This window comes from Onychomys torridus, chromosome 4, assembly GCF_903995425.1.
Source record: "Onychomys torridus chromosome 4, mOncTor1.1, whole genome shotgun sequence".
Taxonomy (NCBI): Eukaryota; Metazoa; Chordata; class Mammalia; order Rodentia; family Cricetidae; genus Onychomys; species Onychomys torridus.
The window spans coordinates 35,396,024-35,411,813 of record NC_050446.1 but is presented as its reverse complement, the minus strand read 5'-3'; the positions used below and the strand labels follow the sequence as shown (position 1 = coordinate 35,411,813).

The 15,790-nt window shown below is 41.7% G+C and overlaps 1 protein-coding gene and 1 pseudogene across 2 annotated transcripts in view; one reads left to right on the top strand and one right to left on the bottom strand.

The window, feature by feature from the left end:
* Acvr1 (activin A receptor type 1) overlaps positions 1-5,780 on the top strand; it is a 122,574-nt gene extending 116,794 nt beyond the window's left edge. For both annotated transcript variants that reach the window (XM_036183792.1, XM_036183791.1), the window contains exons 9-10: positions 3,741-3,871; positions 4,560-5,780. In XM_036183792.1, coding sequence (XP_036039685.1) covers positions 3,741-3,871; positions 4,560-4,694 — 266 coding nt within the window. In that variant the 3' untranslated portion in view covers positions 4,695-5,780. The remainder of the gene's footprint in view (positions 1-3,740; positions 3,872-4,559) is intronic.
* An 8,319-nt stretch (positions 5,781-14,099) lies between these two features.
* Positions 14,100-14,268, bottom strand: LOC118581642 (annotated as a pseudogene).
* Positions 14,269-15,790: the final 1,522 nt, after the last annotated feature.

Sequence of the window (15,790 nt, the reverse complement as noted above, 5' to 3'; positions counted from 1 at the left end):
AACTGGCTATGTGAACCAGATAAACGATGCTGACTGCCCTTTGTGTGGGTGTGGTCTAAGAGTCTCCAGGGAGCGCTTGTTTTGGGACACAGCTGTACTGATGTGTTGTGGGTGCTGTTGATTTGCACCTGATCTTTGTGATGTGTATTTTAAAGATTGGTAAAACTAAGGCATGAGAGCTAAAGTTTCCATTAGACATATGCACCCCGAGGGGGCAGGGCCACAACACACCAACACCACTTATACAAATGAATTGCACATGCCCAAAGCTGTGGGGGAAGAAGTTATGAATAATCTCTCTGACTTTTTTCCTGTGTCCCTTTGAGTCAGCAGCAGCTTTAATGGGAAGGCCACGGCTGACTGTTCTTTCTTTGACAGCCGTCTGATGTCACCTCTTCTCTGAATCCCTCTTATCGTTTGCTGTTTGTACCACTCAGGTGGCACTTGAAGTATTTTGTGTATCTGTTCTTATTGTTTGTTTTGAAACGGGGTCTCACTGTGTAGCCCGGGTTAGCTACAGCAGCTAGCCTCGAGCACAGAGATCAGCTGCCTCTGCCCCAGAGTGCTGGGATTAGAGGCCTGTACTTTTAATTGTTTTCCTCAATTCTTGGTGTCCTCTCTGCTGGTTCAGGGTATGGCAAAGCTCATCCAGTGCTGCCTCTGTGGGACTTACAGTTCACTTTTTTGCTTGGCTAGACGGATTATCAAATTCAGACAGAAGGTGAGGAACAGATGTAGATTGGTCCATCTGCATCTGGCAACTTAAGGCACTGCACACTCTGAATGCACAAACCCCCCCCCCCCCCCCCCCCCCCCCCCCACCTCAGCCTTTTCCTTTCTTTCGACCACGCACACTAGTTCCACTTACAGGGGACTCCTCGCATCTCTCCGGTGTGGGCGGCTCTTTTTAATTCTTCTCCTGCCTCCATAAAACCCTTCCATGTGGAAAATACCTTCTCCTTGGTAGTTTTTCTTTTCCTGGCCCCTGCTCTGCCTCCCAAATGACTCATCTTTGCCCCACTGTAGTGCCCTGAATTCTGGAACTTCTTTGCATCCATGACACCAAGTTTCTAGAAACTACTTAGGAAACCACATAGTGTTTCTTACTCTGAGCTCGAGCTATCCCATTGCTCCTGTCTCTAATATTAGTAGATGATTCTCTTCTTATCAGTTTCCCCCCCTTTATTTTGTCATTCATCACTAGTACTACATCTTTTTCATTTCTGTATCCCTACCTCCGGGCTCAGTCTCTACTACACAGTGAAGGGGATCAAATGACTATTGAATCAATTTAGGAGCTAACACATCAACATGAGAGAATTTCTCCCTTCCAAGTAAACATAAATAGTGGTGTGAAAGGTTGAGGGAGCTGGGGAGACAGTGCAGTGCTTACATGAGGGTGTGAGTACAATTCCAGGAAGCTACATAGAGAAGTTGGGCATGATGGCATGTTTGTAATCCCAGTGCTGGGGAGGCAGAGACAAGGATGTTTCTGGAGCCGGTTATCCAGCCGGCCTAGTCCACCGACCAAGCTTCCAGCCAGTGAAAAACCCTGTCTCAAACAAAACAAAACAAACCAAAAAGATAGATGGCACTCAAATAATGTTGACTGGGGTTGACTTCTAGCTCAATATAAACACCCCCCCCACCCACCATACGAACATATACATATGCACACAGACATACCAACAAACAACAGTTTTGAGCAACTTTTGTACAAGATTTATATTATCTAAGGGAAACAGAGATAGTTGTGCTATGTTGTACTAGATGGATGATTTTCCTTGGCATTTAACACAGCATTCCATTCATAACAGATACAAAGCACTTTTGGCCAATAGGAAAAAAAAATACTTTTCTTGACCAAAGTGAGTTTCCTCCAAAAGAATGCTGCAGTTTAATATCAGAGTATTTTTTTTAATTTATTTATTTATTTTTTTTTGAGGAGCGTAGCCAGAGTAATATGGAAATCGTGAGTCTACGCCAATGGCTGAAGAAAGAGAGACGTGACTTAGTGTTCCATTTACAATTTACAATGAATTAAGTGTGTGTGTGTGTGTGTGTGTGTGTGTGTGTGTGCACGAGTTTCCTGAAAGATTCACCTTTATATCACTGCTCATATTCACATAATCTTTTTGCTTTGAACTAAACAATTTACCCCAAATAGCCAGTGATTATGTTACATTTTTAAAGAATTAAGCCAGGCTACCAAATGTATCTCCATGAATAAATGGAGAGCTGGTGAATAGCATCTTGCTTTCTGTTTCCTGTGAATGAATGTGGCCCCACAAACGATGGAAGTTCTTTTTAGCTTGATGTTCAGTTGTGTTTGGGGTGGTTTCTCCAAGTACTAAAGAGTCAAGACATTTTAGTTTGAATGTATTCAGAGATCCTTACAAGAGAAGTAGGTAAGATTTGGAGATGGTTGTCGCTGCCTCCTGTGAGCATGGTTTATGCCTACTATGAGCAATTGCTGTTTGCCCAGAAAGGTTTTAATTTGGATCCACATTGCAGATGCACTTGTACAACGTGGATGTTATTTAGAATTAACCAAGTGTCAACTAGAATTTTTAAGATACAGTTTAGACTACTTTCCATTTTAAAAATAAACTCTGGAGTTTGTGAGGTTTAGAAACCCTGTAGTATTGCTAGAGCAGATGCTCATCTCTGATCTTCTGCATAAGTGGTTTGTATTGATGTGAAATTGGTGTGAGTGGCTTCTCACTAACCTCAGTGACAAATGAAAAGGAGATTGAAGCTTTTTCAGGGGGCTTGCAAAAACTGGAAAAGCTTAATTATACCTTTTACTCCCAGCCCCCTTGTCTCCTCTGCAACAGCCCCCTATGTGTCTAGGAATAGAACTAAGTTACATACACAAAGGAAAGGGGCCAGCAGCCGAGTTAGTCACTGACCGCATTGTTGATGAGCAAAACCAAGTAGTAATTTCCCTGGCTTCCTGGCTGGAAGAGGACGCTCACTCCGCTAAGTCCGTATGGTGAAGTTTTCAAATGCTTTGTGGAATTCATCATCTTTGTCAGAAGACAGACAGGTAGTGATAGGAACTGCAGGAGCCACCAAACAGATGCTTGTCTGTCGGGTAGTGTGAGGACATGCCTGTGTGTAGCGTGAGTGACTGGAGAAAAGAGGACCTCAGGTCACATTATTTGCATGCCCCTAATGGGAGGGATTACTTGAAAGCAATGAGTTTTTTGACAAAATAATTTTATAATAAAAAGTGATTTGGGTTATAGTCTTGATTTTTTTTTTAACCTCTAGTTGTTTGCAGATACTTGAAAAAAAAGATTTTTAAATTAATTTTATGTCTATGAGTATTTTGCTTGTGTGTGTGTGTGTGTGTGTGTGTGTGTGTGTGTGTGTGTGTGTGTGATGCCCATGGAGATCAGAAGAGGGTGTGGATCCCTGGAAATGGAAATTACAGATGGTTGTGAGCTCTTTGTAGACACTGTTGGAGGAGTTTGTTAGTACTTGCAATCTCACGAGAGGACTTTAAGCCTTCGTCTTATGCTTCTGATTTCCTGCAGGTTATATATTTATTGCCTTGTTCTCAACTTATTTTAGCACCTGCCTGTGGCTTCCAAAGTCACCTTGACATAGGCAAAAGGTGACTGGTACTTTATCCTGTCACCTTATAACTCATGACAGTGACACAGAGCAGTGAAACCCAAGGGGAATGTATACTCTCCTGCTAACCCACATAATTTTCATCTTCTTGTATGCAGGTATAGTGGAAGATTACAAGCCGCCATTCTATGATGTTGTTCCCAATGACCCAAGTTTTGAAGATATGAGAAAAGTTGTCTGTGTGGATCAACAGAGGCCAAACATACCCAACAGATGGTTCTCAGACCCAGTAAGCACACCCTGTTATTAGTTTTAGAGTTCATCCCAGCAAGTGTTAGCTTCTTGGCTCTTAGCATGTACATGGTGCATCTACTCTCTTCCTGCACAGTTTTATGTAGGTTCCTATAGCTTAATTGCATAATCTGGTAGATGCTGCTAATGAGTGACAATAGTCACGTGAGTGTCTGTGTGCGACCAGTGTCAAGAACGAGATCACTCATTATAATTGCCTTAAAGCTGCAGTGGTATGTGTAAACCAAGAGACTGAGTGATGGTGATTAACTCTTGACCATCTCTGTTTTCCTAAGATTCTAGAAGCAGGCTGCTCCATGCTGAGGAGCCTGAAATGTTGCTCATAAGTAGTAGACATCCAAGACTACTCCTAAGATTCCACTCTTATCTCTGGGTTAATAACATTACTTTTAGCAGCCATAAAATCCAAGGCCTCTGACTGGGCCCATGGCATTTGCCTGATAAAGTAAGCTGGTAGTAATAGGAGTCCAAAAGAAGCTTATGGGATGCCGAATGGCTTCTTTATTGGTGGCTAAGGCCTTGAGTGCTTGCTTAAAGAAGATGACTATAGCATGGCCAGCTTCTCAAGACCTGCAAGGTTCTTCAAAATAATTTGACACAGCATCTGCCCAGTCTCCAGGACCACTAAAAAGCCAGTTTGTGTGATGTTTCTTTTCTCTCCTCAGACATTAACATCTCTGGCGAAGCTGATGAAAGAATGCTGGTATCAGAATCCATCTGCAAGACTCACAGCTCTGCGTATCAAAAAGACTTTGACCAAAATTGATAATTCCCTAGACAAATTAAAAACTGACTGTTGACATTTTCACGGTGTCAAGAAGGAAGAGTCAACACTGTCATTGTCCAGCTGGGACCTAATGCTGGCCTGACCAGTTGTCAGAACAGAACCATCGGTCTCCCTCCCGAAGTGGCTGCTTTGCCAAAAGCAGATGTCTTTCCCAGCCATGTTCCGGGGAGACCCCGAAACCACCCTAACCTCGCTCAAAAACTGTGACCTGGGCACGTGGCGAACGGTTCCCACCACAGAGACTAATGGTGGGCAGATGGTCGCAAAGGGAGGGGACTGGAGGAACACAGAGAGATCCTGCAGGAGATCTGGGCATTAAGACAGTGGCTTTGCATATCTTTCACGGGTCTCCTAGACACTCCCTACGGGAAACTCAAGGAGGTGGTGAATTCTTAATCAGCAATATTGGCTGCACTACTCTGTGTTGCACTAGGAATTCTGTGCATTCCTTACTTGCACTGTTACCCTTAATTTTAAAGACCCAACTTGCCAAAACATCGGCTGCGTATTCCACTGGTCTGTCTTTGGATAATAGGAATTCAATTTGGCAAAACAAAAAATGTAATGTTAGGCTCTGCTGCATTTTACACACGTGCTGATGTTTACAACGATGCAAACATTAGGAATTGTTTATACACAACTTTGCAAATTATTTATTACTTGTGCACTTAGCAGTTTTTACAAAACTGCTTCATGCATATGTTAAAGCTTATTTTTATGTGGTCTTATGATTTTATTACTGAAATGTTTTTAACACTAGACTCTGAAATGGACATTTTCTTTTATTATCAGTTAAATTCACATTTTAAGTGCTTCACATTTTTTTATGTGTGTAGACTGTAACTTTCTTTTCAGTTCATATGCAGAACGTATTTAGCCATTACCCATGCGACACCACCCAATATATTACTGATTTAGAAGCAAAGATTTCAGTAGAATTTTAGTCCCAAACGCTGTGGGGGGAAAATGCATCTTCTTCGGAGTTATCCATTCTGTGCATTTAAACTCTGCCAGAAAAAAAAATAACTATTTTGTTTTAATCTACTTTTTGTATTTAGTAGTTATTTGTATAAATTAAATAAACTGTTTTCAAGTCAAATGGTGATTTTTTTTTTTAATGCATGAAAAAGATCTGTGCAATCTAATGTGCTTTCTTTGGGGAGTAGTAGAGACACAAATCTAATTTGAAAAATGAATTTGCTTTTCGAGGGGAGTAGGGAATCTGGGTATCTAAGGGGCTAGCTCACAGTTTGAATTTGAGACCCCCCAATTCTTTTATACTGGGGTTCTTTTCCTAATCCTCCCGAAATTTAAAGTATGTACAGACCTCTCTACTTGCCCTTCCCACCCAGGGCTGTGACTCTGAAAAGGAGGACAGCCGTTGTACAGTGCAGGGTCCCAGTGGGTACAGAGCCTCATACACCACAGTGCTTGGCAGTCTGCCCTTCACTTTTATTTCTGTCTACAACGGCATGGAAGGTAGGATTTAGAGTAAGCCACAAAAGGGGGTGGGGACTCCTGAAGGTCCTCTGTAGGTGGTTAGTAACTTTGTTCGCATACATTTATGAGGCATATGGTAGAATCACGTTCAACTTGTTTTAGGGGAAAATGGACATTTTAATTCAAGTTACACACTGCATAAAATTCCCTGTCTTAATAAACTTAATGTATGCAGATCAGAGACATTCAGCGCATCTACAGTTAGGTCATCATTTCCACAGTCTGTCCATAGAACTCATCCATCTCATGAAGGGAACTCTGGATCTATTAAATGCTAACTTCCTCATTCTCCTCTCCTCATCATCCCTGACTTCATTGTGTGTCATCATGTGGCTTTCCCTCTTTATGAATCTGACCACTTCATGTTCTTCACATAAGTGGGATCATGCAGTATTTGTTCATTAGTGAAAATTGACTTTACTTATCACAGCAAATTCAAGTATTATCCGTATAGCATATGTCTGAACTTCTTTTTTTTTCAGGCAGAATAATATTCCGTGTGTGTTATATACAACATCTTGCTTATCTGTGCATCTATTGCCAAAACCTCCCAATTTTTGGCTATTGAATGGCTGAAAGGCAGCTGCCATGAGTACCAGTAGACATGTATCTCTTTGAGATCTTGCTTTCAATTCTTTCGCCTGTATACTCAGAAGTTAAATAGAATCACTTTATTTTTATTAAGATCTTGACTATTTACAAAAAAATATTCAGTTTAATGAATGTAAATAAATGTTTATGAATTGTTGGCATCCATGGGAACAGAACCCCATTGAGCAGCAGGATATTATCAGCTCCTGCTCACATCTTGTTCCTCAGTCACAATGTTGCTCTCCTGACCATCAACAGCATATGCCATATTCAGTTGTTATAAACATAGTACAAGTAGATACATACTTCACCCATGTGGGAAGGAGTGGGGTCACCAAATGGAGGAGTCTGGTGAGTAGATGCTACTGATCTATTAACAGGGCTGTTTGGTGTGTATTCTCACCAGTGTTCTGTTTGTTCTACATTGTCACCAGTACCTTGGGATTTTCTCTTCCACTTTCAGTCATTCTGGTAGGTGTTGTACACGTATTTCAAGAAAACAAAGGAACAAATGTCAGGGGAAGAATAAGTAAAGGATGGTTTAAATAGTTCTTGCCATTCTCCTGGAGCAGAAAAGGTCTCAGTTCACACCTGCTAAGTGTGAGCTATGAATGTAGGTCACTTACATTGCAACCTGGACTTAGATGATAAACAGTAGTGTCGTTTGGTACCCACCCACTGAGCCTGGCTGCTTCCAATCTACGTTTGTAGACTAGTATGTTCTATTTGGGTCTTAGAGTGGCTTATTTGGAAGCAATTTTGATTCCATCTGATTTCCCCCTTAACGATTTTGAATTTTTCTTTTAAAAAACCCATTTTAAAAAGTACATTTATGTGTTTATCTATGTATCTGTATCTAGATATGTATCTCTCATGTGTCTGTCTGTCACCTTGGATTTGTTTTAGAGGTATGCATGCATGGAGGTCAGAGGACAATCTGCGGGAATCACTTCTCTCCCTTTGGATGGGCCTCAGAGGTGAAGCCCCAGTTCTCATCTTGGTGGCAGGCACCTTTACTTTCTGAGTCAACTACCTGGCCCCTGAATTTGAATTTTAACCTCAAGATTTAAAAAAAGTATTTAACATTTTTTTTTTTTTACTTTATGTATATAAGTGTTTTGTCTGCATCTATGTCTATAACCACATGTTTGCAGTGACTGTGGAGATCTGAAGATTATATCATGTTCCCTGTGAGTGGAGTTTCAAAGGGTTGAGTCACCATGCAGGTACTAAGATTTAAACCCAGGTTGTCTGGCAGAAGCAGCCAGGGCTCTTAGCCATCTCTCCAGCCTGAGATTTGTATTTGTTTAGTGAATCACTGATGCATGAGGTGAAAAGAAACCTAACAGCCCTCTGGGAAAGCAGGTCAGTGTGGATTCACCTCCGTGTCCAAGCAGGAAGCTGAGGTCCTAAAGGGGTCTGTTTCTGAAATAGGACTGAATATTTAATTTTAAGGTCAGAGATGACCCTCTGGCCACATGCCAATCCTCCAAGGTGACTTTTCTCCCCTCGATGACATTGGGCCACATTCCCTAGCTACAGAGCTCTAGGGTAAGAACACATTTATTTTTCTCAGATGGTTTTCAGAACAGGCCCCTTGATAGTTAGATCAAGGAAACGTGTTTAAAAAATGTTGTGGGTGCGTGGATGTGTATGTGGATGGCCCTGAGCCGCCATGTGCATGTGAAGGTCTGAGGACAATCTACAGGAGTCAGTTCTCTCTTCCCATGTAAGTCTTAGGTATCAACTCAAACTCACGTTGTCAGCCTTGGTGGCCAGGCCTCTCTGAGTGCCATCTCACCAGCCCTGGGGAGATGTTTTATTTCTGAAGATCTATAAGAAAACTCAGGTGGATTGCCCCCAAATTCTCTTCCATGGGCATGGTACCTGATAGGAAGATGCTGTTACCAACCCCTGTTATATGCTGGTTTGTGAGGTTTGGGCTAGAGCTAAATCCACCTACTTAGCTATGATGTGAGAGATGATTAGAGGAAGCCTGCGGGACAGGAGAAAGCACGGTTGTCTACCAGTCTGCATCCTGCTCAGTCAGCAGCCCCAGCCCTACTTCATGGTGACAGTCCTTTCCAAAATGGCACTGTTTCTTCGTCCAGTCTGCAGTTGTCTTACTATTGCAGAAGCAGCCTTCTGTGTCCCTCACTCTCTATACTACCACGAAGCCAGGGCTGCTCCTCAGAAGGCCTGACCCCTGGCAGGGTTCTCAGATGTCAGTTCCTTCTTCGGTGTTCTCTTTTCAACTTGGGCACTCTAGAGCAACCCCCACCCTCCTACCTTTGTTCCTCTGCCTCCTCTGGGTGCTTCCTACATGTGAACTTTAATACATTTTTGTCCTTTCCCCAATTACCAGCTGCCAGACCCAGCTAAGCATTCTCCAAATGCTCTGAGACAGAATCAAGAACCCTGTAGTCCCTGACTCACCATTGGATTGATACCATCATTGTCCTGTGACCTCTTTCTAGCCACATTATAAGGCAGCAGCATAGGTTTTATGGTCCCAATTAGCAGGTTAGAAAAGTGAGGCAGTAATCTGATTATTCAACTAATTAGTATTTAGAATTAAGATTACTCTTTTTTTTAATTCAAGTATTTTTTATTAAGAAAATTTCTGTTCATTTTACATACCAACCACAGATGTCCACCCCTCCACCCTCCCACCTCTCCAGTCTTCTCCCCCATCCCAACCCCAATTCTCACCTCCGTCAAGGCAAGACCTCCTGTGGGGAGACAGTAGAGCCTGGTACATTCAGTCCAAGCCCCTCCTCCGTGCACCATAGGCACTGGGCTCCAAAAAGCTCATTCATGTCCTAGGAATGAATCCTGATCCCACTGCCAGTGGGGGCGCTCTTAAGCAGATCAAGCTACATAACTGTCTCGCCTATGCAGAGGGCCTAGTCCAGTCCCGTGGATGCTCCACAGCTATTGGTCCACAGTTCACGAAAGCTTTTAAGCCAGAACAGTGTCAGTTACCTGTGACTCCATTTCTGCTCCATCCTCACCTCCCAGTTTACATCCCTCCTTCCCTTAGTGGAAGGACTCAGAAAGAATCACTCCTCTAGTCTTATCTTTTCATGTGTTTATATTCCACAGGAAGATCAAATGAACCTGTTGGACTGTCCTTTGTATTCCTAGAATGTTAGCATCTCTACTCTGGGTCTGGTTTTCCTCTTTCGTCTCACCTCTTTGTCTAAATCAGTAATACTTTTTTCTACATAACCTGGAGACCCCCGAAGGACTCCTAGTCATTCCACATCTGGATCATGTTGAATACTTTGGCTTCAAAGCCTCCACCACCACCCTACCACCTCCAGAAAGGTTCCCACCTCATAGTCTGCCACTGTCAATTATCCAGGATGCAGTATTTCAAAACCTACATAATGCACATTTCAGGACGTGACTAGCCATGCAATTCCATCCTTCTCTATGTAGAGTTCATCTTGAAGTGTCCACCATGTGAATCTCGTAAGTCCCTGTTACCCTCCAGCAAATAGTTAAGGGCTCCTGAATAGTCACTGTGTGTGTGGTCCTTTGCTCTCAGGTGAGCAGGTGTGCCTCATAGACACACTAGCAGGGAGGTGCACTATATGTTTACCTGCTGTTTTGGAGATCCTTGGGCTAATGGAGGTTGTGACTCTGTTGACCCTTGTTCAGTTTCAACATTATAAGAAATAAATTAAAATCTACATGCCAGTTATTTAAAAAAATGCCCAGAAAAAAAATCTCTTCCCAGCTATACTAAAATATTTCACATGATTATCTTTGAGTAGTGGTGTTTGGAGTTATTTTTTTCATATTTTCTATTTTAATATACATGTGCATATATGTGCATGTATGTGTGCATGTGGGTGTCCGTACATGTAGGTCTGTATGTGTGACAACCAAAGTTAATATCAGGTGTCTTTCTCAATCATTTTCCACAGAGTTTTTAAGGCAGAGTATCTCACAGTCTGGAGCTCATTAATTCGGGGTACTGGCCAGTAAGCTCCAGGCATTTGCCTGTAAATCACGCTGCTCCAGCACTGGGGTTACAGGCACACACCAGCTTTCATATGGGTGCTGGGGATCAAACTCAAGTCCTCATGCTTGCATGGAGAGCACTTTTCCCATTGAGCCATCTCCCTAGGTACCTTTATGTAACGAGAAACTTCTTTGGAATGTTAAAGACAAAGCAACTTTGTTCTGGTTTGGGAGGCCAGGCCATTCTGCTAATTACCAACTGACTTGTTGGGTGGCTGATAATTACTTTTGTCAATTTACAATTTTAATACTTTCTAAGTTATTGTCTGAAAAGGGAGCTAGCTCTGCAGTTACAATAGGAAGCAGCAGTCCCCCGATATTTCTCTGTCTTGCTTCCTCCTCCTCGTGGCAACCCTTTTACTTTTTCAAGTCTTTGCCTTTGCTTTGAAACAGCATAATTATCTTTCTATTTCTTGTTTTTGTTTTTAGTTCCAGACATTATTTATTCGCTTCTACTCAAGAAGGGAATGTAGCTTTTACCAGCTTTTTCTCAGCCTTATCTTGCATGTGTTTATACCTCTTTCCTCTCTGTATGCATTCATTGATTTAATACATATTTATCAAACACCTAGTATGTGCCTAGCTGATTGCCATGCGTGTGTGTGTGTGTGTGTGTGTGTGTGTGTGTGTGTGTAAAACCAGTGAACTAACAAACAGAAACCTCTTTTGATTCACACTATTTTAGAGTATAATTTTGGGTGAAATCAGTGCCCATTGCTTTTTTACTTCATTTCTCTTCTTGTACAGAGTTTGCTTTCCCTAAAGTAAATGGTGTGTGTGTGTGTGTGTGTGTGTGTGTGTGTGTGTGTGTGTGTGTGTGTTGGGGGGTGCACACACTCAAACTCTGGGGTTTGAACCTGGGACCCCATATGTTAGTCGAGTACTCTATGGCTAAATCACATCCTCTGATCTCGATGGATTTCTTCTCTCTTCTCACTTAGGAAGTTTTGATATACTGTCATTCACTCCCTCCCTCTATCCATCCATTCAAGTCAACATTCTGCTTCTCTGGAAGGTTCAAATTCTCTTGCACCATGCTGTCGCTCTCCAGGCTGCACTGGCGGCTGTGTACACCCGTTACTGCTCTCCTTCGGGCTCTCCCTTCTTAACTAACTGGCCCTTTCTTGTATAGATTGCCACTCTCTTCTTTATCAATTGTTAATTTAGTTAAAATGTATCTTCCTGTGATTTCCTGAGAAAGAATCTGTGGGGAGTGCAGTATTTCAGACCTTTTAGATCTGGAAATCTCTTTGTCTTCATGCACACCCCATTAAGAGTTTGGGACTATAACACTCCAGATTGCTTCAGTGTTTGGGGGTAGGAATATACTACATACAGTCTATAAGTATATATAATATACTATGTCATCCTACCTTGTCTGTTGATGCTGAGGAGTTTTGTGTCATCTGAGTATAAATCCTTTACATAGTTTTTCTCAGAATTTTTTAAAGACTTCTTCCTTGTTTCTATGGTTGTTTCTTTCATGGGTTTTTATAATTTACATATTAGGACTTCTTAGCTGATCTTCTGACTTAAAAACACTCCTTTTCTGCTCTTTTCTAGACCTAGGCCTGTAATATGACATTAAGAATGTTGATCCCAAGAACAGACGCCCTGGTGATGAGCCCAGGCCTGCGACTTCACAGCTGTTTAATTTAGGACCAGTCACTTCCTCCTGTTCAAGTTGCTCCTGTTAAGAGGGTATGTTTTGTTATGATGATGAAATAAACCAGTACTTACTGTTTCCTCGGTTATACTTTCCAACATTTGTATTGCATTTCCCATTTCTCAGCAATATGTTGTACATTCAGAAAGTGGGCAGCTCCTTAAAAGTCAACTTCAGTATAAAAATATAGAGTATGCCTCATCAAGCACAGCCCTGGTTGGATTAGTCAGAATAATTCTAAGCATGTTAAATTTGTGCTGCTCATGAGTCTTTCCCGGGCTCCTCTTTTTGTCTGGTTTGATGTGATCCACCAAGGAAAGGGGCCTCTGGATCTGGATAATTCCCTGTTAGCCAGAGGAAACTGGGGATGAGCTTCAAACTTCTGGTAGTCATTTTCGACGTGAACAGAGGTGCTCTTCCATTGTGTTGGTTGGCATCCTTCCCTTTTACCTTTCACACTTGTTGTCATGGGGATCTTTGGATGATGAATTTGAAGAGCTTTTGTGTGTCTGGAGAAGTCTTTGCTTTTCTGAGCTTAGCGTTCTCAGTTGGCAGTTTTAAGCACTTTTAAGATCTCATTCTACTATTTGCCTGTTTGTCTTGCTCCCTGGGAAAGATCCACTGTCATTTTGTCCTTGCACTGTGTGTACTGTGCCTTCATTCCTCGGGATGCTCTGGTTGTACATACATCATTTTAGGCTGCTGAAGTCCCACACATCATTGGTGGATACCATGTTTCTTTACTTCTGTGTTTTACTTTGGATGGTTTCTATTCTGGGCTCTTCAGATTCATTAATCTTTTCTACAATGCTTGGCGGGTCACTAATCCCTCAAATCCATTTTTCATCTCACATGTTGAAGTTTTTTAATCTGCATCGCTCAATGTAAGCATTTTGAAAAAATATCTCTGACTTTAATTACAGTGATTGGCAATACCGAATACAGTTGGGATAATTGCTTTAATGCCATGACCTGCTGATCTCCACATCTGTGTCAGTTGTATATTCTGTTCGTTTCAGTTAATTTTTCTTCTCAGTGTAGGTCAGAGTTCCTTGATTCTCCATAAACCTGGTAGTTTTTATTTTTTATTAGATTCCAGACATTGTGAAATTTACTTTACTGGCTGTCAGATATTTTTGTGTTCCTGTAAATATCCTTAAATGTTGTTCTAGGATACAGTCACTTGGAAACAGTTTATTCTTTTTTTTCACCTTTTATTGAGTTGGTTTAATTAATTCAAAGTGACACAGAATTCGGAGGACAACAAAGATGAAACAGCTCTGGTAGGATTTCAGACTGCTTTTACTTTAAATTCACAGCTGAAGTAGGAGTTGCTGAACACTAGAGACAATGAGCCATTGTATTATCTATCTATCTATCTATCTATCTATCTATCTATCTATCTGTCTGTCTATTTACTTTACAAAAGTTTACTACAATGTACAACAGGCTCCAAGATAACACTTCATTCTAACTATAGGTGGCAAAGATGTTATGGCAGGGAATCCAGATGTTTAACAGGCTCCAGGGCAACACTTCATTCTAGCTGTAGTGGGCAAAGATGTTATGGCAGGGAATCCAGATGTTTAAATAGGAAGAGGGTCACCATCATCTCCTATAAGGAGCAGCTTACTTTTTGTCAGATTTCTTAATTCCTCCTGTGGCCAGGGGTCCCTTGCCCGAGGCCTTGGCTTTTAGCTCCTTGAGTGTCTTCTCCTCTTTCTGTATCGTCCATCTCCTTGGCCTGCTTCCTGGGCTGTTTCAGGGGCTTCTTTTTGCCACCTTTGTGGCCCAACATTGGAAATAGTTTATTCTTTGTGGTTCTTTATTTTCATGGTTTTAGGTGGAGCTGGAGCAGTCATAGCCTATGCCTGGTTAATCCTCACTACCAAGTGAAGGTTCTCCCATGTACTTTACCAAACAACCAGGATTTAGGCATTTTTCCAACTAGTTTGGGAAAAACAAGCACTGTTCTTGGACCAGTGTAAAGACCAAAACATTGGCCCTCCATTTTTTTTTTTTTAATGAATTTTACATTATCCTTTCTCCATTTGCTGGTGGCTTCTTCACACTGACTATTATCATACAGTCACAGGCTTTTTCTTTCCAATGTTCTTGTTTGAAATCCTTCTCCTGCTTCTATGGCATATTGAAGAATTTCCCCCTTTTATTGCGAAGTGACTACCTTTCAGATCTTGAGTGGATGCCTTAAGGCAACGGTTCTCAGATTGTGCTATTTCCATCAGTAACACCAACCAGAACTGGGAACTTGTTACACATCAAGTTTACCAGTGTAGACCTAAGTCCTATAGAATTAGACACTCTGGGTGGGAGAATACAAGAAAGAGCCAGTAACTGTATTTTAACAAGCCCCCAGGTAAATCCAATAAGCACTAATTTTTGAAAACCCTGTGTCTTAGAACCCTCAGATTGAGAATCTAGTCGGGGGAAGCAAAGAAAACACAAGTATCTTTGAATCCCCCTAAGCAGGCAGGTGCCAATCTCACAGGTCTAGGCTAACATAATCCCATGAAGATGAGTTACTCAAGGTGAGGGCCACAGAGGAAATTGTTTCTGCCTCTCCTCTGGAACCCTTCATGGTTGGGGAAATTCACTACAACTCCTCTCTTTCCTTGTAGTGGTGAGAGTTTGGAGTTGAGACTAAGCTAGGAGTTGGCAGTAACTAATCTTAATATGTATGAGACCATGTCCCCAGCGTTTGGGACTTCTTGGTCCCTGATACCATGTCTGGTAAACAAGCTTTTGGCTCTAGCAAGGCGGCGGAAACTTGGCAATATCAAAAAAGGAGAAAGGAGTTGCATGTAGGGCTGCATGCATCGGAGGAGAGTTGCAACAGCATTGGGCAAATGCATTTATTTTGAAAAAAAAAATACCCTTTCAACAGCAGTGGGTCAGGCTCCCCAAAGGACAGATTTGTCCAAAGAAGTCAATCTGGCTATCTACTCTGTTTCCCTTGACGACCCTATGCCCCACCTCTCTGTCTGCTCCTCAGCTCTAGGACATAGAAAAAGAGACAAAAGTCGTTGCTTGCCATGTTTCTCTAAGTAGATTTTCTTACCACAGTCCAAACTTACTCAAATTTAAGTAATTGGTCTCTTCCTGAATACACTCCAATTTGAAAAACACATAGATCCGTAGCCTGAGAAATCCATTCAGTAGTACAAAATTGTAATGCAGTTTGTTGATGATCTGAGTCAAGCAGGTGCTATCAAAACATGTGTAATTGAATTTTTTTGAAAAAGATGATTTTGTACTGGCAAGACAGTAGACAGAATTAATACCTGGAATATTATTAGTAC